At 37.4% G+C, this 16,285-nt stretch overlaps 1 protein-coding gene across 11 annotated transcripts in view; it reads left to right on the plus strand.

Annotated features, from left to right (window-relative positions):
* The window catches only part of cntnap5l (contactin associated protein family member 5 like), a 141,354-nt gene extending 126,446 nt beyond the window's left edge, over window positions 1–14,908 (plus strand). For 8 of the 11 annotated variants that reach the window (XM_087273929.1, XM_087273933.1, XM_087273927.1 and 5 more), the window contains 5 exons: window positions 5,481–5,614; window positions 7,771–7,858; window positions 11,158–11,364; window positions 11,484–11,558; window positions 13,795–14,908. In XM_087273929.1, the coding sequence (XP_087130055.1) occupies window positions 5,481–5,614; window positions 7,771–7,858; window positions 11,158–11,364; window positions 11,484–11,558; window positions 13,795–13,991 (701 nt within the window). In that variant the 3' untranslated portion in view covers window positions 13,992–14,908. The remainder of the gene's footprint in view (window positions 1–5,480; window positions 5,615–7,770; window positions 7,859–11,157; window positions 11,365–11,483; window positions 11,559–13,794) is intronic. The other 3 variants (XR_015502749.1, XR_015502748.1, XR_015502750.1) reach the window with 1 other exon arrangement.
* Window positions 14,909–16,285: the final 1,377 nt, after the last annotated feature.

A 16,285-nucleotide genomic window follows, 5' to 3' on the forward strand; every position in this document is an offset into this window, starting at 1 on the left:
TTGCGCAAGCCGCACACCTCCATTGGAAATAATAAACTTGTATGTGCAAAAGACGTGATATTTGAACGGCCCATAAGCTCCTATGCTTCTTTTTACACTTTTAGATGTTACCTTACCTTACCAATCCTGCACAAAAAAATAAAAATAAAATAATAATAATATATATATATATATATATATATATATATATATATATATATATATATATATATATATATATATATAGCCTATATATATATATATATAGCCGTTTAGGATTAGGGTTAAGGCTGATTCATACTTCTGCATCAAGCACACCGGCGCACCCTTGCTGTGGACGCATAGCCCTCGCCGTGGCCATTGCGCACCCTTTAAAAAATGTAACTATATGTCACAACAAGGACATGCAAGCACTGTGATTGGTCGGCTTGATATCACTGATGAGTGTGGGTGGGAATGTGAGCCATGCGAACCCGTTGAAGCGAGTGTTTACTAATGTGGAGTCCGGTGAAGGAGCTCCAGATGGAAACTTTAGTTTTGTGTTTACCTCATGATTAAAGTTTGTTGCAAGTCCTCCGGTCCCCCCCTCACAATAAGTGAGTTTGAGCTACTTCTACATTAGATAGTGTTCAGAAAAAACAAAACACCAGTGAGAAAACTTGACACAAAGTAACATAAAAACCTCACTGCCAGCTAGGAAGTGTTATTGCCGGCCAACTCAAGCAGAAGTATAAATGCATGACAACGTGCAAGGCATGCGGCGTGGGTCACATCGATCACTCTACGCAGAAGTGTTCACCAGGCTTTAGGTACCTCCATGGTAACGAGTATTGTCCGAGAATACTTTCTGTTCAAATTGCTGGTCAGGTTCTTTAGTCGAAAGTTCTTTAGAGACTGGACATAAACTGCAGTTCAGAGTAATACCTTTGTTTTTACGCTTACTGAAATAAATGTAATGTCTGTATTTTCACTCGAAGAAGCAACCACTGTCGTCAGTAGCTATTACAACTCATGTTCTCATGTTTCCCAAAAATGTTATTAGAATATAGTAACGTGTTACTGTTTATGGCGATACACCCAACACTGTTAACAACATATTGCAATTTTTCTTTCCTCTATAAATTGTGGCACTATTTTTTTTCCGTGTTGTTTTATTTAAATATCATGGTTTTTGCAATACCAGTAAATTGTGACCACGTGAATTAACCTGATAACCCAATTAACTCAATATTAAAATGTACCATTATGAAATCAAAATAGGTCATTAAAATGATCCATTTAGATCTGGTGAGCTTTTTGAAGATAAGTGTGAAATTAGTACACTTAAAAAATATTTACAGACATGTTTTTATGTTACTTTAATTTTATTAAGTTAATCAGGTGGTTGTCACAGTGGTGCAGTGAGTAGCATGATTGCTTTGCAGCAAGAAGGTCTCTGGTTCGAACCTCGGGTGGGTCAGTGGGTCAGGCATTTCTCTTATGAGTTTGCATGTTCTCCCTGTGTTGGCATGGGTTTCCTCCAGGTGCTCCGGTCCACAGACATGCACTAAAGGTGAATTAAATAAACTAAATTGGTCGTAGTGTATGTGTGTGAATGAAAGAGTGTATGAGTATTTCCCAGTGTTGGGTTGCGACTGGAAGGGCATCCGCTGCGTAAAACATACGCTGGATAAGTTGGCGGTTCATTCCACTGTGGTGACCCTTGATTAATTAAGGGACTAGCTAAAAAGAAAATGAATACATGAACAAGGTTAATCAGGTGTAAACTGGATTTTTTAAATGAAATGAAATTTAACTTATTTTAGTCCATTTGCTTGATGTAAGCTGAAGTAACTAGAAAAGTTCATTTGATTAAACTAAACAAATTAAGGCACCAATAATTCTTTACAGTGTACTTACAGTGTCTTTCATATTACTACATGTAAACAGTAGTGTTATTCTGGCAAAGTGTATGTATTCTGTGCAGATTTAATACACAGTCATCTCATTAGTCAATCTGAATAGTTAATGTAGGATGTATATGTTTTTTTTTTAATGTTTGGTTCAGTTATGTTAAGGTTTAGTAACTGTACTTTGCTAGATTAAAATTAGGCATTTCAGTCACTAACTAAGCTTTTATTTAAAGTGAAAATACTGAATCTAAACATAAGAGCCTTTAAAAATGCCTGATAAAACAAAAGTTGTGAAATAGACAGAGGTGAAGGATTTACTTTAAATCTTTTGTAACATTATGTTTTGAATGCCACATTAAAAAATTTCAATACATCCTTGCTGAAAAAAAAAAAAAAAAATATATATATATATATATATATATATATATATATATATATATATATATATATATATATATATATATATATATATATATATATATATATATATATAAAATTTACTTAATCCAGTCCTTAGTTTTGACTAAGAAGTCAAAGATCAACATCTTTCCTTTAGTTTTAAAAGTAATCAAGGAAAGAAGCAGTTTTTTTAATTCACACCCTGCACCGTTCTTACTGCCATAAAGCCTTATAACCTGCCACCTCTTGAAATTCAAACATACTCATTAAATACACATGCATGCAGGCTCTTTTCTCACTCATTGCACCTTTTCCTAAGGATTACATGGCATCTTAATTAAAGACTCTTGCAACCATGGTCTCTAATTGCAATTTAAAGAACTCTTTCATGCCTCTTTTTCAGCTGATATTGGTGCAGATCAGTTAGTCATGTTACACCTACAAGGGAAATGATGAATCACATGAGAACTTTTTCAAGTGCAGAGGTGATCTCAAGACTTGCTTGGTCCTGTTATCCCAAATGACAAGCATGTTTAAGCATTCCAAATTCACAAATTGCTAATTGCAGTAAAATGACAATTAATTAACTTACAAAGAATAGTCTGTTTATTTGTCTATTTTTGAAAGTGCAGGTGCACTCAGTAGGGATTTTATAGCACACAGCAATGAAAGTTCGTTAATTTGAAGTTTTACAGCAGAGGTACAAAATGCTTAAAAAATAAACAAACAGTAATTTTTCTGAACATATATATATATATATATATATATATATATATATATAAATATATATATATATATATATATATATATATATATATATATATATATATATATATATATATATATATATATATATATATTTATATATACAGCTATTGTTGTAATCTACACTCACTGGCCACTTTATTAGGTACACCTGTTCAACCACTTTTTAACCCAAATTTCTAATCAGCCAATTATATGGCAGCAACTCAATGCATGGTCAGGACGATCTGCTGCAGTTTAAACCGAGCATCAGAATGGGGAGAAAAAGGTGATTTAAGTGACTTTGAATGTGGCATGGTTGTTGGTGCCAGAAGAGTATTTCAGAAACTGTTGATCTACTGGGATTTTCATGCACAACCATCTCAAGGGTTTACAGAGAATGGTTCGAAAAAGAGAAAATGGTAACACTTTATGTTGATAGGCCATTTAAGTATCAGTAGACTGTCTGCTTAATATCTGTTGATGCTGCTCCTTCAACAGACATTTAACTGACTATAAGTGCATGTCAAGTACATGTCAACTTACACAAACCTTAACCCCAACCTAACAGTCTACTTATAATGTAATGATAATTATTTGGCATGTAGATGCAATGTAACTTAAATTCAAAAACGGACCATCAAAATAAAAAGTGACCGAGAAAATATCCAGTGAGCATCATAGATCTGCAGCCAAAAAAATCTACAGCAACTGTGTGCTGCTATCATGCAAATATGCACCAAAAGCTCTGAGAAATTATTCCAGTAGCTTGTTGAATCTATGCCACAAAGGATTAAGGCAGTTCTGAAGGCAAAAGGGCTCCAACCCGGTACTAGTAAGGTGTACCTAATAAAGAGGCAGGTGAGTGTATGTAAAGACCTATACTATTTGTGCAAGTTTACAGTTAATAACAGAACATTAACTATTACATTAGAATGCTATTAATGTTTAGATATATAACCCCAAATCATAATAAGTTGGGACAGTACGGAAAACGCAAATAAAAAAGAATGTTGTGATTTCTAAATTTACTTTGGCTTATATTTCATTGCAGACAATACAACAAACATTAAATTATGTTCCTCTTGGTTTTTATTTGTTTGTTTTTGTTTTTAAAATACAAATATAAAAAATATTATAAATATTTAAATTTTAGTTCAAGCTACACATTTCATAAAAAGTTGGAACAGTAAAACATTTACCACTTTGCAATGATGCCAACACTTAAAAGATGTTTAGGGATTAAAGACACTAAGTGATTACGTGTTTCAGGTGTAATTTTGTCCCTTTCTTCATGCAAACAAGTCTTAAGGTGGGCAAAACAAAGTGTCCATTTCTCCTAAAAAATACCTTAAAATACTGATTCATCTAACCACAATACATAATTCCACTGTGTGATGGTCCATCCTAGTTGCCTAAGTGCCCAGAGAAGTCGACGGCACTGTCAATGGACACTGTTAACATAGATCTGCAATGTCAAGTCAAAGTAAATTTAGAAATCTTTTTTTGTGTGTGTGTGTGTGTTTTCCATACTGTCCCAACTTTTTCTAATTTGAGGTTGTAATAATAAACGGTCATGCTTTATTTTGATGGTCCATTTGTTGAATTTAAGCTGCACTGCATCTACATGCCAACTAATTCTCATTAGATTATAAGTAGACTGTTAGGTTGGAATTAGGGTTGGGGTTAGAGTTAGTGTAAGTTAGCATGTACTTGACATGTACTTATAGTCAGTTAAATGTCTGTTGAAGGTTCAGTATCAACAAATATTTAGCAGACAGTCTACTAATACTCAAATGGACTATCAAAATAAAGTGCTACCTAATAAACGCTCAAAACAAAAAGCTAAACACAGTCTGTGCATTGAGTGGATCTTTGTCTCCACATTGTGCATTTCAAGAGTTCACACTTAGATATTGCTTGACAACTGTAAGCAGGTTTGGCATGCTGTCCCGGGAGAGAACCCTGAGCTCGGAGATAGTTGAGCCCAGGGCTCCCGCCAGGTCCATAGAGCATGTGAGGGGAGTACGAGATCAGGTGGTTCTCGAGAGCTCCCCTTTTTTAAAGGAGGAAAGGAGGAGAAAGGGGGTGGATGGGGGTTTTCTTCGGAAAACGAAGGTAAGGGAGTAATATCTAGCTAGGCTATTTATAGTAAGTTGGGATAGATCTGATTGGCTAACTAATGAGTGTAGATAGGCGGCCAGCTGCAGTCAATTATATCACGTGCTCCTCTCGAAATTAGTTTAAAAACTTCACTTAATTCATTTGATAGTCATAAATTATTGCTACAATTTAGCCACGTAAAAGGATCTCATTATCACAAAACCCTTAATGTAGAAACAGAAACACTTTACATTAGGGTCCTGTTGGAGCTTGAAATGCAAAACGTTACTTCATGTCAAGTCGCATTTATCGTCTCAAACACATATCTTATTTAAAGTCAATAGCTTTTCTCTGATTTCCCAGGCAGCCTGCAAATACGATACTTGATGAATAAAGAAAAAAGGACTGAGATGTTCAGCCCAAAGTCAGGCAGTCTAGCAGACGGACGCTTCCACTGGGTCAAAATCAATCGAAAAGGACAGGAGCTCCTTGTTCAGGTGAGCCTTTCTCTCCATAGCAACAGATGTTAACACAATGGCCAGTATCTGATTTCTAAAGGGCTTTAAAGTACTTGACTTTCTATGTGCTCGTCTGATAACTTACCTGAGATTTTAAAGATCTTTTAACATACAAATATTGCTCCTATAAAAGCATGTCATCGTAACCCGAGATGTATTTCCCATGATTCAATTGCAATGTTGGTATCAGGTTTTGTATCTGTCATTAAATCTAAAGCGGTTTTCAGTGACTGTCGAAACTTGATTTCCACAAGCTTATCTGATAACTTATCTGAGATTTTAAAGGTCTTGTCAAATAAAAGATGCTCCTAAATCCATGTCATAGTGACCGTGGATGTATTTTCCATGCCTGATTCCAATTTGTATGTTTCCAAGTTATCTGTCATTACATCTGAAGGGGTTTTGAGACATCTCCATTACTTAATAACTTAATAACTTATCTTAGATTTTATTTGTAATATACAAATGGTGCTTCCAAAAGCATGTCATGGTGACCCAAACTATATTTTCTATGGCTGATTCAATATTAGTATCACTTTTTTCTAAGTTATCTGCCATTATACTGTATCAGAAGAGGGTTGCCATTGGCTACCAATACTTGACTTACTACAAGCTTGTTTAATAGCTTATCTGTGGCTTTAAAGGTCTTGATGCTCCTAATGTCATAGTGACCTTATACAGTATGTATCATCCATGTCTCGTTTAAATGCAATATTTGTATCAGTTTTTGTAAGTTATCTGCCATTATATCAAAGGGAGTTTTAAGTGACCTCCGACTCTTGACTTTCTGCATGCTTTTCCAATATTGTATCTGATATATTAAAGGCCTTGTAACATAAATGATGCTCCTAAATCCATGTCATAGTAAGCTGAGATGTATTTTTTATTTGTATTAAAATGCCTATTTGCCATTTAATTCAAAGGGGTTTTGAGTTAGCTCCAACACATGGCTTTCTGCATGCATGTCCAGTACCATATCTGAGATTTTAAAGGTCTTAACACAAATGATGCTCGTAAAAGCAATGTCATGTTGACCCGAAACCCATTTTCCATGCTGTATTCAAATACAATATTTGAGTCAGTATTTTCAAAGTAATCTGCCATCAAATCTGTGCTCTTATAGACTGAAAATACAATAACCCAGCAGAACAAGCCTGTCTTTTATCAAAAGGGGGTTTGAGTTACCTCCAATACATGACTTTCTGCATACGTGTCAAGTAACATATCTGAGATTTTAAAGGTCTTGTAACTTACAAATGATGCTTCTAGAAATATGTATTAGAAAGCTGAAATTTCTTTTCCGTGGCTAATTGAAATACAATATTGGAATCTGCTATTATGTGAAGTTTATTTATAAACTAATTTCCAGAGAGTCAAGTGCTTATGATTGACCACAGCTGGTCCCTTATTAGTAACGGATGATTCCTAACTCACTATAAATAACCAGAGTTTCTTACCTTAGTTATCTTTGTCTTAAAGAATCCTCCCTTGCACCCCTACTCCTACCCCTTTTTCTTGACAGGGCGGGATGGCAACCCTTGGTTAGCACTGTTGCCTCACAGCAAGAATGTCTCTGGTTTAAGTCCTTACTTGGCCAGTAGACGTTTCTGTGTGGAGTTTACATGCTCTCCATGTCCTGCTCACGTTGGTTTCCCCCAGGTTTCCCGGTTTCCTCCTACAGTCTCAAGACGTGCAACATAAATGTATTGACTAAGGCAAATTGGCACCATTGATGAGCTCTTAATTAGCATCCCTAATTGCCATTAGCTATAAATAAGCAATCGGGGGAGTTCCCGACACCTACCTGAGCTCAAACTCCCCTTTCGCCCTGCAAACGGGAGGAAGCCTGGGGCTAGAGGATCTTATGAGTTCAGGGCTCTCTCACAGGACAGAATGCCAAACACGCTTTATAAGAAATCATCAGCTAACTCTTCAAGAGTGTGAACTCTTGAAACGGTATTTAAAGGGATTTTACTTGACTTTGTACATATTTGTCTGATAATTTTTTTTTGTTTTTGAAGGTCTCCTGAAAGTATGTCATATTGACCTGAGACCCATTTTGCATGCCTGATTCAAATGCAATATTGGCGTCAATACTTTCCGAGTAATCTGCCATCATATCTGTGCTCTTGTAGATTGACAACACAATAAGCCAGCAGTACAGCCTGTCTCCTGGCTCTGCTCTCAGCCCGGTGAGGTCGGTGATTTTGGGGAGAATCCAAGGTAAGTTTCTGACAGGCTTTTGAAGAGGACTCTATTCCTTCATGTTCCTTGTGTGCCGTTTCACACATTTCTATTTCATTGATGTGGCGTCAGGTGTTTGAATTCAGGCAGGTTAAGATGAGGGGGGGGGGTTGGTTGTCTGGGTTTGGGAGGAAGAGGTACGTTGTACAGACTTTTGACAGCACCGTCACAGGTGAATTGCCAAGTGAAAGCCAAATGCAATTTCTCAGTGTTGCCCGGGAGACCGTTTCTTTTTACCTGATAAGAAACGATGAGGGCTTGCAAATGGCACGAACCTCAGTGCTTTGATTGAGGGGAGAGAACATTTAAGACAAATTAGCAATAAAGCACTCTGCACAACTTGCAACAAACCCCTTTTAAGCTCATTAGTCATTACTGACGCCTAGTAGAAAAGGAACCAGCGCTGAATGTGTTTGATTTATTCAGTTTATGAAAGGCTTTTAGACACTCAAAGACAGACTTGTGAAATATAATAATGAAGCTTGTTAAAAGGTTATTAAGCAGATTAGAGGTCACTTGTGTGATTCTGTCTGTTCTTTTGGTTTTATAAACAGTCTACCGGTTGACTATGAATTCAGTTAAAGGTGCGATAATTTAATTTATATGCCACTGACATCACTAAAAGTAATTGCTACAAAAATAAAAGACTCTCCTTGTCTCCTATGAAGGCTGATTTATACTTCTGCGTCAATCACATGCGTATGATCTGGCGCAGCCATCGCCCAGTCGCATAGCCCTCGCCGTGGCTGACACGCACGTCTTAAAAAAATGTAACTACACATCGCACGGATGCATGGCGCAAGCTCTGTGATTGGTCAGCTTGGTATATGTGACGAGTGTGGGCGGTGTTGAAAGCCGCAAGCTTGATGGAGCGGGTGTTTACAGATAGAAGCTTTTGTTTTGTGTTTACCTTATGATTCACGTTGTTGCACGTCAAGCGGTTCCCATCTCTGAATGAGCGAGCTTTAGCTACTTGTGCATTAAGGTATCATTCAGAAAGAACAAAACACCTGTGAAGAAACTCTATACGGAGGAACATAACATAACCTACTGCCAGCTAGCATTTTAGAAGTGTTATTGCAGAGCAACACAAACAGCGCACCAAAGTATAAATGCACGGCTACACGCAAGGCAGGCACCGTGGGTCACGCCGATCACTTTGTACAGAAGCATAAACCAGCCTTTAGTCAGATGAAGAGTTTAAGCACTTTTTTAGCTCCAGTTTATTATGAGAAGCAACCAACAAATGGCTTAATAATACACTTTCAGTTAAAAGTTTGTGATCAGATCGTTGTTGGTGGTGGTGGTGTTTTTCATTCTTTTATTCAGCGGGGACTCTGTAACTTAAACAAGATTTCTACTGCATACAAATCTGTTTTGTTTTTTTTTTGTTTTTTTTTTTACTTTTTATTCATCCTAAATGTCCTACACTGTACCACAGTTTTACCAAAAAAAAATGAAAAACCTATTGAACTCTAATATATATATTAAGATAAAATAAAAATGTAAATAACAAAACAGTAACCATTGACTCATATAATAGGGGAAAATTACAAAGAAGATAGTGGTTGCCATCATCAGACTAGTTAACAACATTCTTAAAATATCTTCTTTTGTGAAGAAATAAGAATATTGTAATTACAATTTTGGGTGACACGATGGCTCAGTGGTTAGCACTGTCGCCTCACACCAAGAAGACTGCTGGTTTAAGTCCTGGCTGTGCCAGTTGACATTTCTGCATGGAGTTTGCATGTTCTTCATGTGTTTGAAGGGTTTCCTATGGGTGCTTTGGTTTCCCCCTCAGTCCAAATATATGCACTATAGGTGAATTGAATGGACTAAATTGGTGTATGAGTGTGAATAAGTGTGAATGGATGTTTCCCAGTACTGGGTTGCAGCTGAAAGGACATCCACTTTGTAAAACATATGCTGGATAAGTTTGCGGTTTCATTCTGCTGTGGTAACCCCTCATGAAAAAAGGGACTAAGCTGAAGGAAAATGAATGAATCAATGAATTACAAATTTAGAAATGGAAGGTATTATAAAATTTGTGGCAAATTTTTAATTTTAAGTAGGGATGCACTGAAATGAAAAATCTGGGGCAAAACCTTTATATCAGAGATGGGCAAACTTGGTTCTGGAGGTGCCGCTGTTCTGCACAGCTCAGCTCCAACCCTATTCAAATGGACTTGTCTATAGTTTTTAGGGATCTTGAAGACAATGATTAGCATGTTCAAGTGTGTTTAGGATCAGGGTTGTTGCTAAACTCTGCAGAACACCGGCCGTCCAGGACTGAGTTTGCCCATTCCTACTCTAGATGCACTTGGCTGAAAATCAAAAATGCTTTAGAATTATTATTTCATATTTAATTAATAATAAAATAAAATTGATAAATAATTTTGTAAAAATTTTATTTAAATTTAAGTAAATTTGACTCAGTAACTTAAATTACACTGATTTTAAAAACACAAACCAGTAAACAAGTTTTTGCCTGGCGTTTTACCAGCGTTACCCTGACAGCTCAGTAGTTCAATTGTAAGAAGCAAGACCAAGCATGCTACATACAAATGTTATGTCAGTGTGTTATTTAAGCGAACTTTGTTTTCAGATGACCATGTTCAGTTTATGCATAGATATGTGCATACATAAGCGAAATATCCATAGAGAAGCATATTGAGCTACTTTGAAATTTGAATGTTGTGCCAGTAGGCTAGTGCACTCCGCTTCACTTACCTTTTGGCAAAAAAATAAAATAAAAAATTAAATAAATGGCACTTGTGTTGCTCAAGCCATTGAAATGAATGGGTTTCATAGCGCATCTCTCACAGCTTATAATTTCGCCAACCTGATTTCACCAAGTAGGACATGTTCCTGGGTTAACATCTATGTTGATCCTGGAACAACATTCCAATCAGAACTAAGGAATATGTTTACCATTTATGTTAAGTTTAGGTATACGGTTACGTTTATGCACTTCAACGTGATTGTAATCCTACTATTATTTCTCTTTGATTTTGGGAATAATTTACAGTTATGCCTGGGTTTAGGGGTTGGGATTAGCTATGAATTACATTTTCAATAAAAATGATGTTGCAGGATCAACATAAATGTTAATCCAGGATCGTATCGTACTTGGCAAAATCAGTCTCTTTCAGACAGAGAGAAAATGCCATTTTCGGGCCAAGTATTTTTTTCCACCCAAACATTTCGTGCATCTCTGGTTTTAACTTGTATTTCACTCATCAGTTCAGTTGCTTACATCTTTTTTCATGTTTCAGGTAATGACATCACCGATAAGGAACTGGTCCAGGCTGGATTAAGAGGGTTTATTGGCTGCTTGTCCTCTGTTCAGTTTAATCAGGCAACCCCTCTGAAGGCAGCCTTGCAAAACAGCCCTTTAGTTACTGTTATCGGCCATCTGGAGGCATCAAGTTGTGGAACGATATCCAGCCCAAACACTTTAAGCGATACACACATACGCTCAGGTAAATCATCCTTTAAAGTTTCCACCCTGCAAAAAGACTAACGGATAAAGACAGCATATATTCATCTGAGAAGAATCACTAAAGCAGTTCATTGTGTTCCTCTTGTTCCCTGCTTACAGATGACTCTGCAAAATCCGACAGAGGCAAAGACCCACCGAAAAAGGCAGATCAGAATGACTTGGCACTAATCGGAGGTATAGATCCCATGATAATGTGCTCTGGGAAAAACTTTTCAAAACAATACTCAGATCTGACAAGTAATAGAGCATCCTCGGAGATTAAACTGTACAGCCTCATCCATCTTTAGCATTTATGTCAGAAGGTTTATTTCATGCTGTTTCCACTGCATTGTAAAGCAGTCACTATTTTAATACGTCTTCCATTCATTCTCAAGATGCAGGACCTAAAACTAACATTTTGCCAGTGGTCGATGACTGATACCGCCATGAAACTGTGTGTGCATTATTAAAAGGGCACCTATTTTACCCTATTTTCAAGATGTAAGATAAGTCTTTTGTGTCTCCAGAATGTGTCTGTAAATTTTCAACTCAAAACAGCCATCAGATTATTTATTATACCTTTCAGAATATTAGAATTTTCTGCTCTGAACACAATATAGCTGTTTTGTGGCCTGTATCATTAATCCTAGTTTTCCCCGCCCACTGATCCCATGTGCCTGTCAGAGTGTGCCTCAATCTCGGCCTCGTCTTTGTCAGATAAACAGCACAGTGACAGACAGAAGCAGATCTCACGTAAAGATTGTGAGAAATACTACAGCAAGAACTTTTCCAATGATTATTTGATGGATTTGCAGTGGAGTTAATTCAAGCCTTTCGATAAGTTGCACAAAATATTGTTACAAATTTCACACACACATTCTGTGCGCGCTTTTACCTTTGCACTATTTTTGCACGGCAAATGTGACAGGATACACGTTAATATCCACTGCTGTATGGGTATCCGTTTTGTTAATATAAAAAAAAACCTGATATAACATCCACGATCTGGGATTAGCGTCTCCGTTTATAATTGTACTGACATGCTGCTGTGGTGATAAAGTAAAGAAGGTAAAATCGCTGTGATTAATTACAAACATGAACTGTTTAAAAAAATGTTTTAAACTTTTAAAACTCATTCTTGATCACCTTTGATGATAATGGTTTCTTTTAATCCCAGTTGCTTTACTCTAGAAGATCAATCAAACTGTCTTGTTGATATGATTATACGTGTTACTACAAAGACATGTCAATACGTGGCTGTCTGTCAATTCGGTGGGTGGGGAAATTGTACTCCTACATCACGTTGTGGTGGGCCTCAAAATGGGAAAGATTTGGATCCTATTTTAATATCAGGAAATTAAAAATAAAAACATTCCAATATGACTGTGGACACACTCTATACACAGTTCTGTCTAAACAGCTTACAAAAGATGATTTGCATCATAGGTGCCCTTAAAAATAAGCATTTTGAGGAAATCCTTTTGATTGCAGTTTATATTATTATTATTATTATTATTATTGCTGTAGTTGTTATTATTATTATTAGTAGTAAGAGTAGTAGTAGTAGTGTCAAGTCAAATCAAATAAATCTTATTAAACTGTCTTCTCCAAGACACTAAAAACACTGTTATAATGAGCTGCTCATGTGAAAAAAATCCTAGTACCACAGCAGACACAGGACGTCAACATAATGTCAGATTGATATTCCACCCCAACATCGTGGGACTTTGCATTTTGTTTGCAAGTTAAAATTCGGTCGACATCAAAACCCAACATCTGGCAGACGTCAGTGTCCAACATCAAACAGATGTTGCATTTTGATTACTTTCCAACGCAACTTAAAAACAACAAAATATCAACATCTAATGATGTTAAAGCTTGATGTTGTGTGAACGTTACCAATATGAAGTCTATCAGATGTTGGATTTTGGTTGCCATACCTGACGAATAAATGTCAGTATTTGACGTCAATACGACGTTGGTTTAAGATGTTGACTCGACGTTGGATTTTGGTCCCTTTTTCAACACAACCTAAAATCAACCAAATATCATTGTTATTGGACGTCAAAATACCATTGTCTTTAGACACTGGTGATTTAAATTAAATCTGATATTAATGTCTTATGACGTTCTTTGCATTATAAAAATTGCAATAAATCATACTGGCTTCTAAGGCATTATTAGAATTAATAAAAATATAACCATCTGACTGATGAATAGCAGTTTCCAACAGCAGTTTTTACTTTCATTTGGCACTTGGCATGAATTTAACTTTAGATGCTGGATTCATGAGATCCAAATCCACACCATTTCATCCAAACCACATTTTAAGAAAAAAAATCTGTATGTGAATTTTATATATAGCATGCTTTGATTCTAAAGGAAACATGTGCAGCACTAATTTCCACATCTTGATCTATTTAATGACCAGGAGTAGTGGCCGCAGTGGTGTTCATCACACTCTGTGCACTGGCCTTCATCATCCGCTTCCTATACCGACACCGACGGACTCCAGCGCCTTCCGGAATCACCGGAAAGATGCATCGCCCCACCATTGAGCCTCCACCTTATCGAGCTGCACTGGACCTGCACAAACCCCACCATGACAGCAAAGAATACTACATCTGACCTCTTCATGTCAAGCTTGGCCTTTAATCGAACAGCCGGTCACCAGTGTACATGCTAACAACCCCACCGCACTGTATTACCTACACTGCAGGCTGAGCAGCCAATCAGAGGCCGGCAATGACTCCACGGTCTGGGGCACACGAAACTACAACTCGAGACCTTTTGTTTATTTGCTTATTTTCTACAAAGAGGGTAAAGCTTACATGAAAGTGCTGTGTGCCAGACGTCTGGAAGATGTCAGAGCTGTATATTGTTATTTTACAAGCATAATAATAGGTTATACATGCACAGCGCACACACTTTCCAGGCAAACAGCGCAGCAGGAGGCCTGAAGCATCACTGAATTGTCTTTATCCAGTGTGCCTGCTCAAACCTGTCTGTCTCAGAGCCCGGGCTTAAGCTAATGGACTGAAACCCCAGCAGATTGGATTCTGAGAGAATGCTTTTTGTGGTAGGGCGGTGGACCTTCCCAGACGTTGTTTTTAAAGGATCGATCATCGCTCAACATGTCCACAAAAACAAAAGATTAAAGACGTCCGCATCCGACAGCCTCACATTTTGATGTTGAAACTATTGACTGGTGCAGAGGCTGGGATTAATCACCAAAGGACCATAAGAATATATCAGCAGCGGCTGAGGGATTGAATATGAGTCATTTGTGTGTATCCAGATTCCCATGGGCCGGCCAGATTCAGGCAGTTTAATTCTCTTACCCATCGTAATCGAGCCGGTCTCGCAACTGGAGCGAAATCTGTCCTTACTGAAGTGCATTATATCTCGTGACTAGATCAACAACAACAAACTTGCTTTCTATTGAGAATGAATTGTATGGCTGTTTTTCTTTTCTATATGAATACTGTAAATGAACGGTGTACATACATTTCATAATTATATTTAATAAATGGAGCTTTCTCAGAGCTTATGAGTGCAGATGACCTATAAACTGGTTTTGGCATATTTAATGGCTATGAATGAAATATTCTCAGTACTTTAGGAAAATCTCAGTGTTTATTTAGATGCTGGTGGGATGTGCACTCTACATTCTGCTCCAGTCTGATTGACCTTCTATTTCCTGTGTGTCAGATACACTGCTAGTAATATAAGCCAAGATGGAGAAGGAGGAAGAGAGAGGCAATCGATTGAGAACCCTTAGGATACAGCGGTAATGAAACAACTTCTCTTGGCCATCTGCTGTAACAGGTATGCTGTAGACAAAGCCAAACAACACCTCTCATGGCAGGATGCACCTGAGTGTCTGACAATCACATTGATCACACCTTCAAGACAACTTCTGTTATAGGCGGCTTCATACAGTATGTGTAGAGGCTGAATTTAGCCAAAAGTTTAGACACTGTTGAGTGGTTTTGGATTCCTCATGATCTTAATGACCCTTTGGATGTACTGGCTAACTACAGTCTCTGCTGCCATCACTTTGCCTAAGAGGTCAAACTCCCCCTGCAGGAAACATCTCCCAAAACATGACACTGCACCTGCACCTTTCATTGACTACACTTTAGGTTCAATCTTTCCTCAGTTTACCAACAAACACAATGATCCAACCCAAATTAAACTGGCTTTCATCATTAAAGTGAACTTTGGACAGGGTCTCTTTCCATAAAACATGCTTTTCAGCAATCGACATTCGATTCTTTCTGCTGGTGAGAGGTTTGGTCTCTGCAGGCGAATATGCAGAGATATAGATCCTTACGCCCCCTTTGCACCATTGGCATTGAAGCTAAGGCTTAACAGAGAGCGTGTCTGAAGCTTCACTTTGATGTGATCATAATAGAGACAACAGCCAATCACATACAGCTTGGAGCACGACTCAAAAAAAGGACACAGAATTAAAGCTGATTTATACTTCTGCATTGTTAAATATAACTACACGTCGCAATGATGCGTAACGCAATCTCTGTGATATGTTGGTTTGGTAACGGGGACGAGTGTGGGTGGTTCTAAGAGCTGCAAGCCCAATGGAGCGATTGTTTACAAGTCTCTCGTTGGAAGCTCTTGTTGGAAACTTTTGTTTTCTGTTTACCTTTTGATTAAAGTTGCTGCCCGTCCTCCAGTTCCCGCCTCTGAATGATTTAGCTACTTGTAGTATTCAGAAAAAAACAAAATGCCAGCGAGGAAACTCAACACAGAGGAACTTAAAGCCTACTGGCTACGAGCATTTCGAAATTGTTATTGCAGAGTAACACAAACAGCGTGCAGAGGTATACTGTAAATCCAAGGCTATGCACAAAGGTTGCACTATGGGTCACATTGATCAATCGACAGCCTTTAGTAATAAA

The sequence above is a fragment of the Danio rerio genome, chromosome 11 (assembly GCF_052040795.2).
Source record: "Danio rerio strain M-AB ecotype USA chromosome 11, GRCz13ab, whole genome shotgun sequence".
Taxonomy (NCBI): domain Eukaryota; kingdom Metazoa; phylum Chordata; class Actinopteri; order Cypriniformes; family Danionidae; genus Danio; species Danio rerio.